The sequence below is a fragment of the Toxotes jaculatrix genome, chromosome 3, assembly GCF_017976425.1.
Source record: "Toxotes jaculatrix isolate fToxJac2 chromosome 3, fToxJac2.pri, whole genome shotgun sequence".
NCBI lineage: Eukaryota > Metazoa > Chordata > Actinopteri > Toxotidae > Toxotes > Toxotes jaculatrix.
The window spans coordinates 19655892-19677841 of NC_054396.1; the positions used below are offsets into that span (position 1 = coordinate 19655892).

The 21950-nt window shown below is 39.9% G+C and overlaps 1 protein-coding gene across 1 annotated transcript in view; it reads right to left on the reverse strand.

Annotated features, from left to right (window-relative positions):
• Nucleotides 1-21950, reverse strand: part of atg7 (ATG7 autophagy related 7 homolog (S. cerevisiae)) — a 58534-nt gene that overhangs the window by 24723 nt on the left and 11861 nt on the right. Inside the window, exons 9-17 of the mRNA XM_041034624.1 lie at nucleotides 20803-20924; nucleotides 19623-19713; nucleotides 19315-19459; nucleotides 17269-17427; nucleotides 13814-14008; nucleotides 12649-12894; nucleotides 11428-11543; nucleotides 9405-9480; nucleotides 4258-4338 (exon numbers count right to left, since the gene is read on the reverse strand). Of these exons, the coding sequence (XP_040890558.1) occupies nucleotides 4258-4338; nucleotides 9405-9480; nucleotides 11428-11543; nucleotides 12649-12894; nucleotides 13814-14008; nucleotides 17269-17427; nucleotides 19315-19459; nucleotides 19623-19713; nucleotides 20803-20924 (1231 nt within the window). The remainder of the gene's footprint in view (nucleotides 1-4257; nucleotides 4339-9404; nucleotides 9481-11427; nucleotides 11544-12648; nucleotides 12895-13813; nucleotides 14009-17268; nucleotides 17428-19314; nucleotides 19460-19622; nucleotides 19714-20802; nucleotides 20925-21950) is intronic.

Below are 21950 nucleotides of genomic sequence, written 5' to 3' on the forward strand. Positions count from 1 at the left end.
GCCCAACCTCTGCAACACCACAACTCAACACCTCTGCAATCATGCTGAAATGTTTACTTTGATCTCCTACCAGAACTGACTTCAAATACCCACACCTTCCTTCCAAAACACACAAACACACACACAGATCCTCTCCTCTCTTTGACTACCTTCCTAAGCTTGACCAAGCCTTTCATGGACGCCCACAGACCCTCCTCTGCAGGTGTAGGGTTACCTCTGCCTCAGACATCAACACAGTCTGCGCGCATCACTGCCAGTGCGTGTGTGTGTGTGTGTGTTCGCAGACTGACCTGGCGTCTAGTCTTGGAGCCAGACACACCACACACAATACACACTGTCGTGTCCCTTGTTCATCTTTTCAACCTCTCTTTTCTTTCCTTCCTTCACTTTTATTTCTTTGATTCTCCACTTCCATCTATGGGATCTGTTACATGAGACGCCAACGGCTAAAACCCACTTTGCTGAAATATAGCTGCTCAGAGCAAAGAAACTTGATTACTGTGATGATCTTGTGATAAGGTTAATAAAGTGACTCCAAGCAATGTGCACACACGCACAGGTCCACACACAAAACACAGTTACATCACTCATGTCCATTTCTATAATAGACATACAAGACCGTGAGGAAAACTGAAAGCAGAGTAGTTGGAGTTGTTGTAACAGCACTCTCGCTTCCTTGTACATTTGATACTGAATTTTCTAAAAATGGTTGGGATAGTTCATACCAGAGGAGTGAAGCCTCTAATACCTAGCTGATTTAAACTGTGCTGTGACGTTAGCATTGCTGTGGCAAACGCACTGTGGGAAATATGCAATGAAGACACGCACATATGTCAAGATACAGAAGAGAAGACGCCTGAAACCTGTACAGGATTCTGCAGTGTTTAGCAGGTGATGATGGGTTTCAGTAGTGATCACATGCTGTTGACAGACAACACCGATTAAGCAAAGCTACAAGCACACCGAATTATCAACATCTGGATTAAATGGTGTGCTACACATATGTACATGAACACATACATATGGGATACATGTGTACATACGCACTTGTCCTAAAGCTTCCTTCCTTATAAAGCCACATAAATGTCTCCCCTCTAGCTTTATTTGACAGTGGCGATGTCTTCTTTTTGAAGCTGTTTGTGGATCCATACTGTGGATATTAACTGAAAGCATCACTCACTGAAGACTGTGTATGTGTGTGCTTTTTTGTGTGTAGCGTCCTTAAACATATCAAACATACACGGGGTGGTCCCGGTGGCTAAAAGGGGCTTTAACTTCAGCTATGAACATACAAACAGTAGTAACAGATGTGGTGTTACTGGTTGTAGTAGTAAGAATGTAAGGCAGGATTTCAAAACACAACAGGTTATGGTTAACACTGGTGAATGGTTCTTCTGACTGATGCATTACTATGAATGAAATGTTTAAAGGTTCCTAGGTAGTGGTTTTGCAATGATGTGACACTTTACAACGAGCACTATGAGTAAAGAGTTCCTGGTGACTCAGTGGCTTTGGCTTCCTCCTATTAATTGTACGGTCATCACACCAGGTTAGACACTTGTCTTTAAAAACACACAAACTCCATACTGACTCATTAAGTAACCATTTAGGCCTTTTGGTATTTCAGAGAAACAGCACACAGTGGGGGCTCATAAAGCTTGTGTAGTTAACACGCTTTGGTTGCTACACACATATGTATCAACAGTACATGTAATAAGCAGTACCTAAGAGATCAAACAGAAAGAGTCTTATTCTAAAATCTGAGAAAGTAAATGCTGCTATGAATGTCAAGGGAATTACCGCTCACCATTACAGCTGTCTTAGAGCTGTAATGTACAACACAGTACACAAAAACCTGTATTTATAAATATTGCAATTTAAATGTATTAAGACTGGCTCTAAGATTTTTTTGGTCATCAATTATCAGTTGTTTTCTAAAACCCAAAGACAATTATATAACAGACAGAAAACCAGCAATCCTTCTCAAATGTGTTTATTGGTCTTACTGGCTTTTTCTTATATTTTAATGTAGGATGAAAAACAAGGATGTTGCTAGGTATGTCTAATAGTCTGCTGGGTATGAGCTGAACGCTCTGTGATGCAGTGATGCTGACCACAAAAAAGTTTCCCTTCTCTTCGCTTATTTTACCTTAATCACTTATTAAAATTGCTGCCAATTAATTACTTTATTATTATACTTTGTTATTAATTATCTACAAAATGTCAACAGGATACAATAGGTGCTGGATACAAAAATACAAAATAAAGTTATCTCCACTCTAGAATCAGATTTTAAACTTTAACATTATGCAGATGTTTGATAGAACAACACTGTAAGCTGTGTTAGTGACACCGTTAAGAGTCTCTTCTCTTCAAATGTTAATTTTTTTGCTATAAATAGAGCATATTTGGTAGTGTTAGTACAAGTAGTTGTAGTAAGAGGTGTCTGGCATGGTTTTAGACAAAGCCACGTCAGCTGTGATTTACTCTCTGGCGTGTAGCTTTATTGGCTTGCAGCCCCAGAAAGAGTTAGGAAATACGCACACGAACACAATCATAAACACACACACACACACACACACACACACAAAGTGAAAAGCCCCAACTCTACAGGAACTGCTCCAGCCCAGACAGGGGCTGAATTGTTTTGTTTCCATAGTGACCTGGCAGCACACAGCTGACTGCAGGAGGAGTACACACAGACAGACATGCACTCGCTCACACTCACACACACACACACACACACACACACACACACACACACACACACAGAAGACAAAGACAGGCACACACACATTACAGTGAACGGACTGATAGATGGACAGAGGGACACACAAAGGGAGGAGAGACGTGGGAGGGAGAACAGGAAGGGAGAGAAGGTAAGACAGAGCTGAGAGATGGAGGGAAGAGGGAGAAGTGAAATAGGAGAAGGCTGGTAGAAAAGAAAAGAGTGAAAGGCAGATAAGCAAATGAAAAACAGAGAGGGAAAAGATGTGTGGGTGGAAGTAACCGAATCGAAACATATTCACCAATTTCACTACATAACCTTTATCCCTGCCTCAGCAAAGGATCGTCTTTCCTAAATCATGTTGTTCATTGTTCCTGACTATACAGGCTTTACCCAATCCCTATCAAACCATATGAATCCTCTGTGTAGACCGAATAATCTCATCAGTCACACGGGCAGAAACATGACACCTTAAGATGGGGTGGAACTTCACTTTACTTTTTTTTTTTTTTCTTCTTTTTTTTTCAGGAGCAGTGTAGGTGGAGAAAACTTTAAACTTTCAGAGGACAAGCGAGCCAGTTCCCTCCCCCCTCTGCCTCTTGGTTTCTTGCTCTGTCTTCACATGAAAGTGATAGATCTGGGGCTTTATGACCTCTTTATAGACACAAAGACTGCATTGAGATCAGGGGAGAAAGAGAGAGAGTGAACCAGCCCTCCACTCATCACAACACCCTTTCTTCAGCCCTGCACTCCCACTCTTTATTTCTTTCCCCCACCCTTCTGCCTTTTCTCCCCCTTTTTTTTTTTTTTAACTTTTCCCTGTCTAAGTTGTGGTTTTCTCTCCCTTCCCCTCCCCACCCCACCCCAGTCTTGTACTGATGTACACCAACCAATCACACTGCTGGACACTGCTAACCGCAGGGCCACCTGGGGCACTGATTGGCCATTTGGCTGTGGACATCAATGACAATGCGGTAAAAAAGACATGAAGGCAATTTCTCCCACCCCACTTGGCTGATCTGGGATACGCAGAGCCTTCAACAACCCATCTTTAGACACACACACACACACACACACACACACACACACACACACACACACACACACACACACACACACACACACACACACACACACAACAGTGGTGGGGAGCTAATGCCACTCATACGACAGTCACTGACATCAATGAACAACTGCTGCCTGATTGTTACCATATGGTTTAACCAACTTTTCTGTGAATGTGTGTGTGTGTGTCTTCAGTATTCCTAAAGGAACAACATTTCAACACAGCTCCACTGACTGAACAATGTGGAAATGGGAGAGATGGGAATCCCCTCCATTTCTGCTAAGGCTGCAATTTGTGTTTCAAAACATTGTTGTTACATGGTAACAGAATCTAATCTGATAAGTAAATCAGAACCTGTCTATTTGCATCTACGTTTCAGTCTTGCAAAACAAATGTCTTGCTATTAAAACGGCTTGTAAAACACAGAGTTTGAGTCGTTCATGTAACAGTTTTTGTCACTTACAATCGGTGAGCAGGCAGTGCATTTGTCAAAGGCCAGGCTGGCAGGCAGGACATTGTCGAACCTCGAAAGGAAGCCTCGGATCTGTGGAGGAGAGATCAACACGTTAAAGCTGATGTGAAAAAAAGAGGAGCAGTATCAGTCTTCAACAATCAGCAGAATGACTATTTAAAAACACGGCACATTTAAATGAAGTGAAGACACAAGTTAGTGAAGGAGAAAAATATGCAGTGTTTTTGTGTGTTAAACAAGTGTCTTACAGACAGATAATCTCTCCCCTGTGAGGGAAAGTATTTTTGATACCTTTATTTCTCATATACAAAAGTAAATGCAACACGAGTAGAGTAGTGAACGTTAAATCTGGCATTTAAAAATTAGGAAGCAGTTTGACTTTCCGTGTTTTCCACATTTCAAACTCATGCTGAGAGCGCCCCCTGGTGGCAAAGAGACTGAAAACTTTCTCTGTGAAACATTTTGAGCACATCTCTCCATACTGAAAGCCTTCACTCCTATTTGTGGCTACAATAATTATGGCTAATTACCTTGATTACTGACTAAAGAGCTACTTCCACACACACACACACACATGCACACCAACAACTCTTTAGCGACACGTGTTGAAACGCCACTCATCACCAGTATATTCCCCATCGCTTCCCTCCTCCTCTCTTATACCCACATCCTCCTGTTTTTTAATAAAAGCTTCACCCATTATGTTTTCTGGTGACGCACATAGACCAGAGCATGAAATGACTTCCTGGCTGTAATTATGCGGTGGTGAAACTGACAAATATATCGAGCATTTGTGACCAATTACTGCATAATGCACGGCAAGTGAACAGGGATGAAAATTAAAAGCTTTCAGTTCCTGGCTGGGATATTTGGGTGCAAACTACATGACATTCCTTTCACCCCCCCCTCCCCTCCCCTCCCCTTTTAATTATTCTTCATGGGGCCAAAGTTGCATGAACCCAGGCTGTGTGGTGACCTAAAGCTATTGGGTTAAGATGTAACTCTCCAACTGCGTGACAATAATAATAATAATCAAGTATACTGTGGTACCGAGCTTCATCTCGCAAAACCCATTTCAATTTACTATAACTGCACAACAGCTGGAGGCGCATGTCATTATGCTCACTTTTTTCATTCATTTCTTCTCGTCTTTTTACATCTTCCCATCTGTGCGCTGATCATTTCAATTAAAATGGCACATTCAAGGACACACAAAGAGTGGCATGAAAGGGGGAATGAGGGCTTGAAAGATTAACTGCAGTGAGAGGCAGCACAGATAAAGCATGAATGTGAGAAGAAAACTGTCACAGCAAACATGTCCAGTGAATGAATTAACAAATGAAGGGGTGAGTGGACGAGTGAGTCAGATCAGTGGGTGAGCGTGGGCAAGTGAGATGGACTTGAACTGACTAGCAGCCGTACATAAAACTGCACAGCCTTTACTGAGAGCATACACTGAGTAATGGAGTCCAGGTAAGTGTGCATTGTTAATAAAAATAATTTGCTTCCACCTAACGAAAACTAATTATATACTGCTTGCTGTAATAATTCAGGCAATCATGGGCAAGTTCTCATTTTTACATTGTATATTAATGAAAGGAAATTCATGACAGCTGTTCAGACACTGCAGACTTCTGTCATTTAAGTCAAACTGATTTATGGAGTCCTGGGTTTAAAAGCAACACACAAGCTGTCTTTGTTTAACAAACTGATTTATATCACTGGAATGACACTGACAATGACTATTTATAGTTTTGAAGTCAGTATACTGAATATGTGCCTGTTTGGCAGCAGCTGGAAGTTGCTCGGTGCCGTGCAGGATCATATTCTTCATGCACGTTTACAGTTAATCTATAATTTTGTCATCTTGATTTTCCAATATTATAATTTTGCTATTTTGATTTGTTCTATAAACACAAACTCTCTTGCCTCCTCAAGCACAGAACATTTCCCTGGGTTGTAGAGATGTTCAGGGATGAAATGCTTGATATGTTTCAACGACAAAGATCAAATTTTTCTAAAGGGCCAAAACGTGAAGGTGGAAACCTAAACCTGATACTTAAACCTTATACTTTATCTTTATACATTTCAATCACGCACACATAAATCAAAGATGATGTAGTTCCTATAAATCACCACAGGTTGTCACTGTGGCACCACAGAAAAAATCCAGCCTGCAGCTTTAAACTACTTTGATGCAGTGTGTTGTGTTACCAGTGGATTGTTGGTGGATTCCAGCCATGATATATAGAACCACTTGACACACACAGACACACACTCACACATATTCACACTCTCATGCATATTATTTACTCTGCATTTCTCATTGGTCATCATTATTCCCATTCCCTTGCGCTCTCTCTCTCTCTACACAAACACACACACACTCACACACTTAAAGCACTCCATTTGCATGCCATTTTTCCTCTGGATTATCTGGTTGAAATACCATGAGCAGCAGAGGTGTCAAGCAAATGGCAGAAATTCAGATTCTCAAGGTGATGAATACTGATGATGATGCAAATGGAGGTGGTGAGATATTTAAGTATGTGACAGAAGTCAGTAAGCAAGAAGGCACAGTTTGGATAGCTGCGGTATTCCTGTATTTTGTCTGTGTTTCTTGTCCTTGGAAATCACTGGAAAATACGTCTAGGACCTTTAACTAAATATTAACACTTATGTTTTGACAGATTTTTCAATCAAATCAACCAACAGATCAGTGAATGAAATCTACTGACCATTAGGAATAAATCTGTTGCTAAGTTTATAAACCCTGTCCCTTTCTTCTTCACAGTACCTCTGGGAGTATCAGCTACAGCAACTAACACTGATTATCACTATGTACTATGTTTATATATTGAGCTCTGAATTTTTCTCTCTAAAGAGCTGAATAACCCACTGCTAATTCTGGACTGACCTAGACTGCGGTGCTCCTCGACCTATGAAACAGAATTAATTTTTGCACTTCAAATCTAGTTATTGTGAGCTACAGGACTTTCCTTGGCCCATCCCTGCTTTCGAGCATCTGAATTCATAAAAGGTAGAGTGGGATTCATTCCAGTAGATAATAAGCAAAGACTTGCATATCTGCAGTCAAAGTTTGCATATCATAAAACATCTTCCTCTCACAGTTAATAGGATTCTTCCACTAGGAAAAAAAACCTCTGTCTTCTCTTAATTATGATGGATAATTACGTACGTGCAGAGTCTCTTCATTAGGAATCTTGAGTTATGTTCGATGAGTTTTTTTTAAACACATCATATTGAAATCACAGCTTCAAATTAATAGTGTCTCTGTCATTTTAATGGTTCCTGACACTGTCAGAGAAGTGATGCTTCACCTCTATGGTTGTTTCTACATTTGCAGGTGCTGCACTGAGACACGGTTCTAACATTTTGCAACTCCATGCACTCAAAACAGAAGAACAAGATGTCAGAACAAATGTTCAACATAATACAGTTCATTTAAAGCATCACTACTATGTACAACTTCAAACATACCACAGGATTAAGTTGTCACACAAACACCGCAGTAGTAGAAGTCTCATTTTCAGTAAGGTAGCATTTATTGCTTGGCTGTATTGCGCAGCACTACACCATACAGGTGTATCTGTCTGTTTATGCCGTGTACATAATAACAGAGTAACAGAAACTGCCCTTTTCACTTGTGGAATGAAACTAAAACATAACCCAGTCTTTATGTGAGACACTCATCCATGCAATCACATCTCTTCTATGCTTTATTACTGCTGTTCCCTGCTCTACACGTAACTCCAGTCACGATGAAATGCAGCTCGTTGAAAAAGCTGAAGCAACATCAGCAACATTAACATTTCAGCATCCTTCAGCAAGAACTGATTAAACGCTTAATGGGCTTCTGCAACATGTACCTTGTTAAGCTATATGTCACTGAGGGTTTCACAACCTCAGGATGTAAATTCTTGGCTGTTCTAATGATAAACAAAATAAACAAGCAGCACTGTTTTCTTCAGCATCCCTCTGGATCATTTTCAGCATCCATCAGAGATGCTTGGTTAACTTAGAAAATTGGCAGATAAACTCACCTGTTTTCTTGTGGGCCATGAAATTATGAGCTACTGAAATTATGCTACTGCTTTCTGGATTCATTTATCAATGCAGCAGAAGATATTTTATTATTTAAATGCTAATTTTCTTCTTATTAGATAAAATGCACACTTTATTGCATTTGTTTGTAGCCACTGGTCTATATGGCCACTATTGTTATATTTCTGCTATGATAACTGCTTTGCAAAATGAGCAAATAAAATACACATATATAGTCAATGACTACTTAATTAGGTACACTTGAAAAATCTAATCAGGCAATCAAGTACAGCAGTTCAGCCATGAATTTTACCTGTATAAAGTAAATAATGTTCAGTTTTAATTGACACTGTCAGAGGGGTATACATTTAACTATACATTTACCATTAAAGTTTTAGTTTGCAGCGGTGTTGACCTTTGCTGCATTATATTGAGAGGTGTTTCTAATGCTTTGTCCACCCCATTTGCAACCACCTCTCTGACAGTCTCAACAAAAACTTAACATTATAATCCTTCCAAATGCAGATGTGTTGGATTGGATTGCAAGACACTGTATATGTGTATCTCACAAAGTGAACAGGGAGTTTAGGCTCTGCACACTGTCAAAGATGCTGCAGTACATTACATTCTCTCTCTCATTACATTCGAAGACTACAACTTCATCGGTAAACACCTAAGGCTTGTTCCAAAACTCCCCTATTTCAAAAACGGAACACTTTTTGCTAGTGGTCGATGCAACTGCAGTGAAATCAAAATGTGGACAGCTATGTTGTCTCAAATTGCAGTTAGGTGGTGTGTATGTCACACACACAAATGTAGAACAGAGTGTTCTTCCCTGAGAAAACCACTTTTATTTCTATAGCAACCCCATCAGTGAGAGACGTAAATACAAAGAGAAAGAAGCCATTTCAGAATTTTAGGCTTATAATCACACGCAGACATGTGGTAACAGCTAGCACAGGCTTATACTGCAGGGTGCTGGCAGGTGGTGGTGAATGGGCAAACAGCGAAGAGTGTTCTTAGTATAAAGCATGTGGATTGCAAGTGAGCGAGTTTAAGAGTTTGTGTCTGACCTGATGTGGCACTAGACCCAGAGAAGTGGGAGGTTCGTTCATTCGGTCGTCACTGCTGCTGGCCACTGCATAGCCACTGGATGGAGAAGGAGAGAAAATTATTGTGTTTTAAATTGCCTTTTTGAGCATGAATATAACCAGAACTTGTGTAACTTGGGCAACATTTTTCTAGTTGGACTAAAGAAAGAAAAAAAGGCAGTAAACTTCTATACACAACAAATATACTGTCAAAAAACCTATATTGAGAACCAAGAGGTCGAATTCCCTTTAATAATAAAAAGTTTTCAAAGAGATCTAAAAGCTCCTGCTTACCAGTAAATCTAGACAGGTTTAAAAGATTTGACGGTGGATAACAGTTACTAAAATATTATGTTTTACACTGAGCTGAGAGTGGTTTTGCAAAGTAAGAAATGTCTGTCAAACTGCTGCAAAATCTGTCCCTGTGTGATTTTCAAAGTAAAATTCCATATGAAAGCAAGTGTAAAGGCCTTAAAAAAGGGATAACCAGAGGACAGAAATAAACACAGCTATGAAGTGGAAAAACAAGGACACAAAGAGGGCAGATGCAAGAGAGGGAGATCTTGTAAAGGAAGGAGCAACACAATGATAGAGGTACTGTACATGAAAACTCTCCGCCTCGCCTTTGCTTTCTAAAATTTGTATCCAGGATATAAAGTGCAGCTCTGTAACAGCTTACAACATCTCAAAACACTGAGAGAAAATGGCTGCCTTATCAGTCTCAGCAAACAGCCACTTTAGAACGACACGCACACAAAAATTACATTTCCACAAAGACACACCCGTGCACATGAACACACACTTCATGGACATGAAAACATCCTCATCAGTGTTTGAAAAGAAAAAACACAGCAACACACTTTTAAGAGTCGAAAATATTGAGCTAGCACGGGTTGCCAAGTGAACGTCAGAGATGACTGAGCCTGTTCAAAGTGGGAATGCTGTATTTTCATTCCAACTCGTCATTCTGTATAAAAGGTGCAGAAAGGTGGTGGTGGGGGGGGGGGGGGGGGGGGGGTTGTTCCAGTAATAAGTCGGCAGTGGAGGTAGTGACAGAGCCACGTCTGCGTAAAAGTGAGAGCCAAACTCTAAAAATCACACATTGGGGTGGAATTATGCTGACTTTGTTTAGTTCAGGGTAAACAAGCAAGGACAGCATCACGACGGGTCTTCTTAACAGCAATATATTCAGACTCCCTGTTTCAAAGAGGCATTACAGCTTTTGAAGCATAAAAGTAAGAGAAAGACAAGAAAATAACGACAAAGCTCCTACAGTAAGAACAAGTTTTGGGCTCAAGCAAATCTGGGGAGCTGTGCTACAATCAGATTAACGACGGGTACTACCTGTGGTGCAGTAATACCTCAGTTGCAGTGCAGCTCCATCAAAAAGCAAAAGTAAAGCACGTAAAGCTTACTGAAAGTTTACTTTTAAGCCTGGAGTGAGGTACCAGCATACGTCTAAGGATGTCTGGATGTCAGACACTCACTAGTGATCAGGGCTGCTCACTAAGGCGGTTGAGTGTCTGCAGAGCTCTACAAGAATCTTTGTGACTTTAATATGGAGTCAGTGGGCGTTTATCAGCACCATCCTGAGAGGTGTACATCTCAAGCTGCAACAGGAGAACCTGAGGCAAGATGCACAAGTGACAAAGGGATGTGTTCAGCTGCTCAGGTAAGAAAGTAACTCCATGCAGCCATTGTATCAACCAGAATGAGGCTCACAGTAACTAATCAATACTGTCATGTTTCCCTGTTAACATAAAACTGAATATTTAATTGAACATAAGACAGCATATCTTTCATTTGTTTAAAGCAGTCTACAGTTCCCCTACTTACCTTTCCTTCTTTGTTAGCTGGTGAGCAAGCACACACAGTACTTACTACAACTCTATGTTCAAGACTCTGTGCTATGAATCTAAGGCCAGACCAGTGCTACTAGTGTTACTACTAGTACTATGATTAATAATAACTAACCTACATAACTTTCAGAAGTCTACTGACTTACCCTTCACTGTGCTGTAGAATGGACACCATCATCTCAACAGCCAGGGCTCCAGCGATCATGGCGAGGCCCGGTCTGCTGACTGTGCACTGCTGGTCCAGAGTCCGATCCCTGGTAGACTGTTTACGAAAACAACAAAACACAACAACAATAATGGCATAAATAGCTGACTATTCAAAAAAATAGCAGTGACCTCAGGCATCATGTCCTGACACCATTCTAGCATTCAACCCCTGAAATCTGAGAGGGTTTCTTCAGTTTAAGAAGAGAACATGAGAAGTTTTGGATGTTACTACCAATCACATGGGTTTTGGAGGGCAGAAAATAGTAGTTTTATTTTATATTTTATAGGTTTTCTAAAGTCATGGTATTTTCATTAAGCTGGGACCAGTGTCTTTACCAAGTTCATGGCAGTTCATCTAATAGTTGTCAGGGTATTACACTCCAGACACCAGAGCTGGATCAACAAAGAGAAAGATGGATGCATGAACCACACAACAAGCAAGGCTCAAAAACATTTAGATGTGAGCAGTACAGTACAATAAGAAATGAAAACCTTGCACAGAAAGCATGTTACAGCTTAAATTTACATCCACAGTTTGTTTAGTTCTGCAATAACAGCTGATCAATGGCACTGTGGTGACAGATGACGTGTTCGAAAATCTGTTGTACCATTATGCTTCAATCAACAAACAATGCTCAGAGGAAAACAATTCTTTGTTCATTGATTCGCGAGTCTCAAATTTATATTTAACATTTAGAATTTAGAGAGAAGCTGTACCTCTAATTCAAATGTTAATACTTCTATAATCTGTGAAAGCGGGCTGGAGCTATATGGCATTTATAGCAGAAGTCAGATCTGAATGGCACAGTTTCCAACTGGCTGTGGCCTTCAATAGCTGAAGAATAGCTTTCATAAATTACTCATATGAAAAGGTCACAAGGGACCAAAAAAAAAAAAAAAAAGAAACAAAGGGTGTCCAGGGTATAAAAAACACGGACGCAAGGAATGTAGGTGGTGAGAAAATGTGATTCTCACAAGTGTAAAGGTTAGGGCATCTGCCCTCTTCCTTTTTTATATCCCCATTAAACATAGGAGTTTAAGATACAAGATTTCCAGCTTATGACAATACTTTCTTATCTGTATGTTTCCATTGTTTTCATGTGCGTTTGTTTCAAAGGCATGAAGTGAGTGTATGCCTGATATCTGTGTGTTTTCCTCACATCGCCTGGTGCCACAACATCATTGCAAAAGTAGCAGCCCAGCTTGTGCCCTGGGATGTTGGAGAACAGAGAGGACCCTGGGATGGAAGGCGCGGAGCCGGCTGGTGTGGAGGATGAAGAAGAGGCAGAGGAACAGGAAGGAGAAGAGTCTGCCCCTGCAGAAACATTTTCACTGATGGGGGGTTTCTTCAGGCCGTGGCGCATCACGACAAAAGTATCAAAGCCTAAGGCGGCATTCACAACTAACTGGAGAGTAAGAGAAAAAAGTTATGGTGAATAATGGTAAGAAAAGCTATGTACAATGAGGGGGCGGTAAAAGATGTTAAATAGATTTGGCCTGAGAAGGGACATTTTCCATTTGTCCTAAACACACACACGCAGCATATTTCAACCAAACCAAATTAATTAAACGGCTTGTTCTGCACAAACAAAAAGGGTGCAACGTTTTGAATCATTTCAGAAAGAAATGACATAAAACATTAACAGGCTCTTTAAAATGCTGAAAGCATCTAGACTTTCAGAGAAGCAAAGGAAATAAATTGCTTAGTCAATCTGTCTGACACAGCCCCACGGCACAAATGGCCAAATAACCTCTCAACTGAGCGGGTCATGAAGACAACCTAATCAGCAGCCTAAAAAACACTTAACTGCATATAACGATATAAGAGCTACATCAGTGATACCACTGGAGGCATTACAAGTTCTTGGCACAATGTTCAATAAATCTAACATTGCCTGGAAGCTAATACAATTACAAGCGATAAACAGAAAATTTGGCCAAATTTATTGAGCAATTTCAATTTCCTGGAAGAGCTATCAATTTTAAGTTCCAGTTTAAATCATAATAATACAAGCACAATTACAAGAGTACTAGTACAAAGTCACAAATGTGTCCTGCCATCATGCTGCACTGTGTCAGTCTCCATTTTTTTTTTTTTTAATATCTGAGTCTTTAGCTTTTACATGTTTGCCTTTCTTAACCAGCATACTGCTAACTTTATCTCTCTGTTGTTTGGTGCTGGACAGGTGACACTGTACTATACAGTAAATATGAACCCAAAACTAAAACATCATAGTCATCTGTGCATTCACCTCAGACCCCAACCCCACTACTGAGAGACAGTACGACTGTTCTGTTCACTGCACACACTGTGTTCATGCTTACCTTCCGTTTGCTGGCAGCTATCACTGTAGGCAGCCAGCGGCTCTCCCTTGTATCCATTAATAAGAAAACCACATCATGTTCTGAAATGAGTTTCTCCAACTGCTCGACATCTCTCTGGGCCTGGGAAAGAGTGGCCTGAGAGAAATTCACTGGGTGACCAGGCATGGGGATGCTCATATTGTAACCCTCCGAATTCTGAAAGAGGACGGAAAATATGGAAGAGCAAGTAAGAAAAGCAGGGGAAAAAAGACTCTGCTTTCAAATTGCATTCACATATACAGTAACTAGCATTTGAGGATGAGTCAAAGTCCATTTCATTTTCACTTTTCTTTTCTATGGGCAATGATGTTTTCTTTTTGGTTTAAATTCAGCAGTACGTGTGCATGTGCAAACATGAAAGTGTCATTACTGAATTTTAACCTATAATGAAAATAAAATTTTAACTTGTCATTTCTGCGTATCCAGATTGTGAAGCCCGGGAATGTGGAGAATGTCGCTTTTATTTACAAATAAAAATACCTACACCTCATCGCCTGTAGGTGTCACAACTGTCAAGAAGCTTTTATTTTCCTTTTGCCTAGATGGTGCACATTGGCATTAAAGCAGCACTGTCTAAATCAAGTCAAGCAAAGTAAAAGATTTTCAAAACATTCTACATATACAAACCTTGACGCTGGTTTCTACAGCTACAGTACATAATGCAAATGTGTTTCATTTCATTTCATCAAAATCTTGTAAATGAAAAATTTCTTTTCAACATATTTCTTTAACTTCAAGGTCTGATCAGCTGCTGTATGAGAAGCCAGAAGCTGAAAACTTTGCAAAACTTGGGCCAGATATGTCTTTCCGGCGTGCTTGCTGCTGGATATCTGACATAATAGTCTACACAAATAAGTGAGAGCATAGTAGATGCAGGCACCAAACATTTCGTCTGTGTAATCACATCAATGCCACAGTTGACTTGAGGCCAGTGTGGATTTGGCTCTCCTGTATAAGTCGATAGAGTTTGAAAAGCAAACCTTAAATCCCCCTCTTTGAAAAATATGGCGTGGTAAAATGAAATGGGTAAAGTGGGGCTTCTGCAGATTCAATAACTTAATGTCCTCTTTTGTCCGTTGCCAAACTTCTATTACTGTGACTATCTCCAGGGATGCAGATTCGTCAGCGAGGCAAATGGAAATGTCAAGAGTAATTTCATAGTCCAGAGAAGGATGGAAAAGGGCAAAGATGAGGTGTGAGATCTTAACAAGAAGAAATGCCACTCTTACTGAATCAGTGGATCTTCACTCTCCACATTTCAAGAGTGGGAGTAGTTAACCAAGTCTTGAATTTACATTTCACTATGACCTAAGTGTTGCTAAGCATTCAGGGGGTGATTTCAAGCTGCAGAGATGGTAATCATGTTCCAATTTCCACAATAACCATCCTCATCCTGCAGCTGAGAAAGACAAAAGAAAATAATGATTCTGATTGTGGAAAAATCCTTCCCTGAAAAGATAAATAACATTTCATGACAATCCAACAATGCCACTGTTGATATCTTCAACCAGCTCTGGCCGGACTGTTGACAAAATTCAAAGAAAAAAAAAAAAAAAAAGCTGATGCCTACACTAAACTATCCTGTAAATGTCACTCGACAGTATTTGTCCACAGACAAAATATGAAATCGGCTTCTGACATTTTCAACATAGTGACCTTGTTTGACCCAGGTCCTCACAACTCAATTAATGCATTTCTGTGCTTTCAGCTCACAGTGTTCATATTTCTTCCTTTGTTGTCACACTGGCACCTGATGCCCTTGTGTTTGTAGAAAAACAAGCATGAGGGAGACAGAAGCAGACACACACCCACGCTGATAAAAATAGGAGAGCAGGTATGGCTGCAGCTAGTATGGGGGGTAGACAAGGTGTCTAGACATATCATGTCAGCACAGGGCCATCCATCAAGTCTTACACCTCTGTTCTTAACTTTGTATTTTATTCCCAGAAGAACATGAGTGAGAGCAGAGAGACACAGAGAGGGTCGGATATCAAGTTGATGGCGTGACAACATGACAATTATTTGTGTGTGTGTGTGTGTGTGTGTGTGTGTGTGTGTGTGGGTGAGCGCTTGTGTGCATTTTAAAGGGGACTGCACAGGTCTCCTTGTCTCTGACACTATAATCCAGGCCTCCTGGATCTCAGTTCAGGAACAACTTATTACCAAGTCGTGATTGCAAGCTTTGTGGGGTCAGTATCTTTAAAACAGGCCTTCAATCGTACCGAGTTCAAGGCAAATTACATCACAGCTTACCAGTCAGACAGTGAGTGATTCAGACTGTGAGATATAACGGATGAGGAGGCAGGCGAGCTGGGGAAAGGACAGTACAGTGATGCTTGCTCTTAGTCAGTTGAGTTAAAAGTCACAAGTTGACCCAGCCCAGAGGGTGTCAACAATTCATTCAAAACACAGGGAATTCATTTAAAAAGAGATATCTGAAATCCGTGAATAAATCATAGATTCATAGGAATTCAATGCGATGCTTCTAAAGATTCACAATACTCAATACAATACTTTTCAGGCCACTAAAATTCCTCAGATTAGACAATTTGATAGAGAAATGAGAGAGAGTTGACCCTCTCTGTTTAATGGGGTCACAGAAAAGTTGGAAACCACTGAGCCAGGAGACGTAATAACCGCTAACCACATACAAAAGGCTATAACATCATTTAGCAGGGGATCAGTAATGAATTTCAATTATGGTTAAGTGCATTTACACTGTTAGGTAGACTTTATGTAGTAGTTGTAACTAAAAAAGGAAAACTTGGAGGATAGGATATGCCTACCACAGCCTTACGGTACAAATGGGAAAAAACTCAGCAAGCAGGTTATTGAATTTGAACTTTATTTTCACTTTTGTGACCTCCCTAATCCTAGTATTACATGATACCGGGAGGACAAGCAGAAATGAAAGCAACTCATCTTATAATGAAATGCCTACAGCTCCTTTTAGAATTACACAAGCATGCATCAGCACACAGGTGTACACATGACTCACATCATAAATATGCATTCACTCTATGCGTTTACGAGTGGCTTAATGAGAAACAGGGCCCTGCTTTGAGTGTTTGGCTGCTTTTTCATTTAATAATAAAACAAAACATCTCCCCCAGGGAACCCCCTCATTAATTTACAAAGTAATGAAACCAGCAGCATTAATATGCAAGCAACACGACTCTTCATTTGCTGCATGGTTTGGCTATCACATTTCAGACACAACCAATCACAGAGGAATACGATTACAAGCCTAGCATAACCAAAAATCAGTCTAATCAGTTAGATTTTGCAGCCTGTATTTAGATGTATTTAAATTTAGAAACAAAAACTAGACAACAAAAAGAAAAATTCCTAGTTGAGCAAGCTAGGACTCCAATCTCACATTAAAGGTGAGACTTTATTTGACTTTAAGTACTCACCACACCAGGGAAGATTTTGGTGAGTCGGTCCACAGCTGCCATGGCTTTGGACTTCCCGCCTCCAAGACAGTCCTCAAACTCGTAGAGCGGCTGCCGAACTGGATTGGAATATGAGATCTTGGCATTGTCCACAAATGTGATGTGTCTCACTCCCCATCCCTGGAGAACAAAGGAAAAAGTACCATATTTTTAATCACATCATTCTGAACCACTTTATATTGACATGAACCTTGTCCTGTGCAGCATTTGTAAGCAGCTTCAGTGAGAACGAGTGGGAGGTTGTGAATTTCAAAATGAAACACTGCTTTTACGGCTGAATAGCTGCTTTTTATTAACATCGCTCTCTGTTAAAACAAAATCCCACCAAACTGTCAATTACATTATAAATCTGATCAAAGCAGTTTTGGTGAAATTAGAGCAAATTACAGTGAAGCTGAAAGTCTAGTTTAGATTTTATGAAAGACAAAGAAAAAAAATCACTGGTTTCATAACAGTCTGTGGTGTATGAAAAAATATTTGAAAACCTACAGGCGATGAACCTCTTTAGATCTAGTGAGTAAATTAAACACATTTATTTGATGCTGGGGAGTCAGACTTCTGCAGTGAACACACAGAACCAGAGAGGCTTCTTGTGTAAATTGGCATTATGTTATTCCTAGTTTTGTTGGGAAATCTGTAGATAAAATAATGGGATGCTGAATTATGATGTTATAAAACCAAACAAATATTCACACTGTGAGAAAACAAAATCTTTTGTCAAGTTAATAATATAGTTTTTGACAAGCTTACTGGAGAACATCACATTACAATAGCCCAGGAGAGGAGTCACATTTTTATGTTTCTGGTGTGTAAATGGAAATAAATGGCAATACAAGTGAGAATGTGATGTAAATGACCGATGCATGACAACATAAACTATTTACAGTATACAGCAAATTTCATGGTACATTTCTGTGCCTTGTTCAGTGAGTGAAAGTCAGGCAGGGCCTGGGGGTGGCCAGGGAGGAAATAATATTATAACAAATCATTAGCAGTTTGACTGCAGCTCAGTTTGGGTGGAGGCTAGCTGTCCCAGATGTCCTGAGACAGTGCTGTTTACGTCCCCAGAGCAAATAATAGTCATCAATAAAGTTGATCCTTTGAAGACTGCACGTTTTGCAAAGTCATGTACAGCACTGACTCGCAAAAGTCTGTCACACTCTGAAAACAGCCGACAGTAGTTCAGTGATAATGAGCTGAGCTTCTAGTTTTACAAGGCATTAAGGAGTTCAATAAAATTGGCTCATTACTTCTGATTGCTCTGGGAATGGCAGCGGTACCCACATGTACAATAATATAACCATGTAAGGTATAATAATCAGATCAGTTGACGTATTTTTTTTTTCTTAATGTCACAGACTGCACTTGTCACAAGCAATTGTGTCAACACATATACTTCTGATAAAGTGAGAAGCTAGACTGTTTCATAAGTTTTTACCCCTTGTCTTGCTTTCCATGCACTTTCTCTCCATTAGAGCTTTTCATTTAAACCTGTTCTCCAGATGCAATCTCACTGCAGGCAATAACCTGTATTTATTTACACCTTTAGATCTCCTCCAGAGCTCTATAACAAAACTATATTTGTAAATTCTCTTGCCTTCAGTAATACAGTTTTGATTTTATCAGAAGTTGAGCTCCCACTTAAATCAGGACGCCGCTGGTTCACTTTTAAAGAGTGTGGGGTAAAATTAAAGTGTCATTCAGTGTTAAGTGTCTATTTAAATTGTGTTGAGCTAGCTCACTGTTAGGAGACACTGGAAGTGTTATGCACAGAATATTTTCCCAGTGCTAATATCCTTGTTTCAAAAACTTCAATCTTCTGCAACAATATCTGGCAGTTTGAATAATTCATATATTCTCATGAATAATGAGATACAGCCCTGTCTAAGGAACACTGATGTCACTAGTCTGATAAGTTACTATTTAGGTCAAACCGAAGCATCGAGCTACACCATAGACAATCTGCGGGTCCTGTCAGACACAAATATCATCAAAACATTTTTTTACCATTAGAGTCCTGGCTACGTTGCAGCCCAGAGTCCCAGCTCCCAGTAGAAGACACTTTGTGTTGACCACCTTCTCCAGGTCCAGGGAAGGAACCAGCCTCCATCTCATTAGCTTCAGGTTCAGGTCCACTGATGACTCTGCAAGCCTGGAGACAGCCAATCAAGACAACTGAAGACCTACGTTGCCCTCGACATTCATTTCAGCAGATTCAGAGTTTGACTATCTGCAGCGAGACCTCCTAACAATTATCGGCCAGCAGAGTCCAGTCACACCCTTTCACACTAAGACATTTGTACTGTGTATTTTACCTTTTAGGGTCCATGCATTCACTGAGGTTGACCATCCTGGGTCCCATGGCCCCCTTAGGGTTCTTCTCCCAACCCACACTCTTAGGACATACTGTAAAAAAAAATAAAATCTTCTCAGATATATAAAGAATTGCTCACTTGAGTATTTGGAATACTCATTTAAACCCATGAATTAGTAATTCATGCTTTCAGAATGGATGAAAATCTATACCTTCAAATGATTTCAACTGCAATTTGATTTGAAGAATTACACTGATTAATATAATGGGAGGCTACAGGTATTTGTGGCTAATCCAGTCCTACTGGGAGGAATGTTAAGCAGAAGAATAACAGATATTTTAGTGTATTTTAAGTTTTCGCATTTTATTTCTTTTGTCCATATCCCATAAGCACACTCATACAGTTTTGATGATGCATTAGACATTGCTTCCTCACTTCTTGTTAACTCTTCACTTGTCAGCTTTGGCTGCTAGATGCATACATGCTGCTGTGTAATGCAACACACAATAAACAGTGAAAGTTGTTGTTAAATGGGCTGCATCAATTTATCAATGCAATTTAATTTAAAATTTGGACTGAGATATGGATGTTAATTCACAAAAACCAGGCAGATATGCATTTCCTTCTCCTTACCTAAAGTAAATGTCATCTTTCCACTTTGGTGGCTGTCTGACGTCTAATGCATCAGAAAATTTGGGCCACGGTGGATTGGTTGATCTCTTTCAAAACAATACCAAATTTGTCCATGCAAAACCAAACAGAATAGCCGAATCAATTTTTGTAGCATGAATACATTGTCTGTGAGTTAATTAAAACCCACAATGTGCTGAAGAGGTAGACTGAGGTAAACAAAGGCACCTCATCTGAACTCAACAAAACCTTCACAGATCACAGAGCTACCTGCTTTCCAATCCTGTTATTACCATTTAAATTACTTTCATCCCATTTTCAACAGATAAAGGAATAATGCAGAAGCCGTGTGAGATTAGTGTGGCTTTAAAAGTAAGCACAGATAGCCTCAGCGGAGACTGAGGATTCATATCAGTTACAACATACACAGAAATTCACACATTCAGATGAACAAGTGCATGTACGGACAAGAAATATGATATACCAGCACACACGCATGCTATATGCCGTAACACACACAAATACAACCACACGCATAAAGGAAACTTACCTGAGTTGTTCGACAGTTCAGGTAGTTTGACCTGGAAGATGACGCTGTGCTGAATGGAGCGGTTTCCCTGCAGAGTTCTGTCCCTAAAACACAGCACCTCCACTGTGTCCAGCTTAGAGCCCCTACACACACACACACAAATAATGATGTGACAGTCAGACAATGAAAATAAAACTATATTCATGTGTTCTATTCCTGAACAAAAAATCATATGACATTAGGAATATCTGACAAAATAGTAAGATATACAGTACCTTGCTCTTTCTCTCCCTCTGTAGTACAACATATAACAACTCACAGATTAATGAGCACTCACAACAATATAATCAACACACATCCACATACCATCACATTTCCCCTAATATGGTACTAAATAACTTGGACAGATCAGTCAAACTGATGGTAACAACTGAACAAGTGAGACATCATGGCTACACTGTAAGTCTATCTTCACCCATCTAAGCCAGTATCAACAGTTTATGTTTATCACTGATAGAAAGTGTAGTCTTACACAAGATTGACGAGGTTTGTGTTGGATAAAAACTGCCTCTGACTACAGAGTATGAAGGCTAAACTCCCTCAAGGTATTTGCTGCTGATAAGCCACTGGGATCACAGAACACTATTGCTAAACTGGCCTCGATGAGAGTTCCCTGTTTAAATAATTATGCAATAAAAATCTTTTTTTAAAATAACTACACAAGTGCCAGGAAAAACTAAGGTCTCTGGAGAAAAGTGTGACAAAGTATGACTGGTCGTGGAACTGAATTTATAGTTGTATGCTGTGTTTCCATCCTGGTTGATTCACCTGACAGTGAAACATGCAACACTAAACCCAATAGTGATAATTTTACACATTCTTGGACGATGATGGAGTTTGATGATGTGATGCAACAATGTTTTCATTCATTTTTAGACAGTTTCAAGATCAACTTGGAGCGATTACTGTAGTAATTGTGTGCTGCCCTCACCAAGCGTAATCTTGCGAGGCTAGACAGCCAGCTAACATCAAACGATGAGTGCGACTTTTCTCGTTTTAACACACACACCGTCATTATTATTATTATTATTATTTTTTTTTTTTTTTTTTTTTTTTTTTTGTAAAACTGAAATACAACAGAAAAAATAACGCAAATTAATGTCCGCACA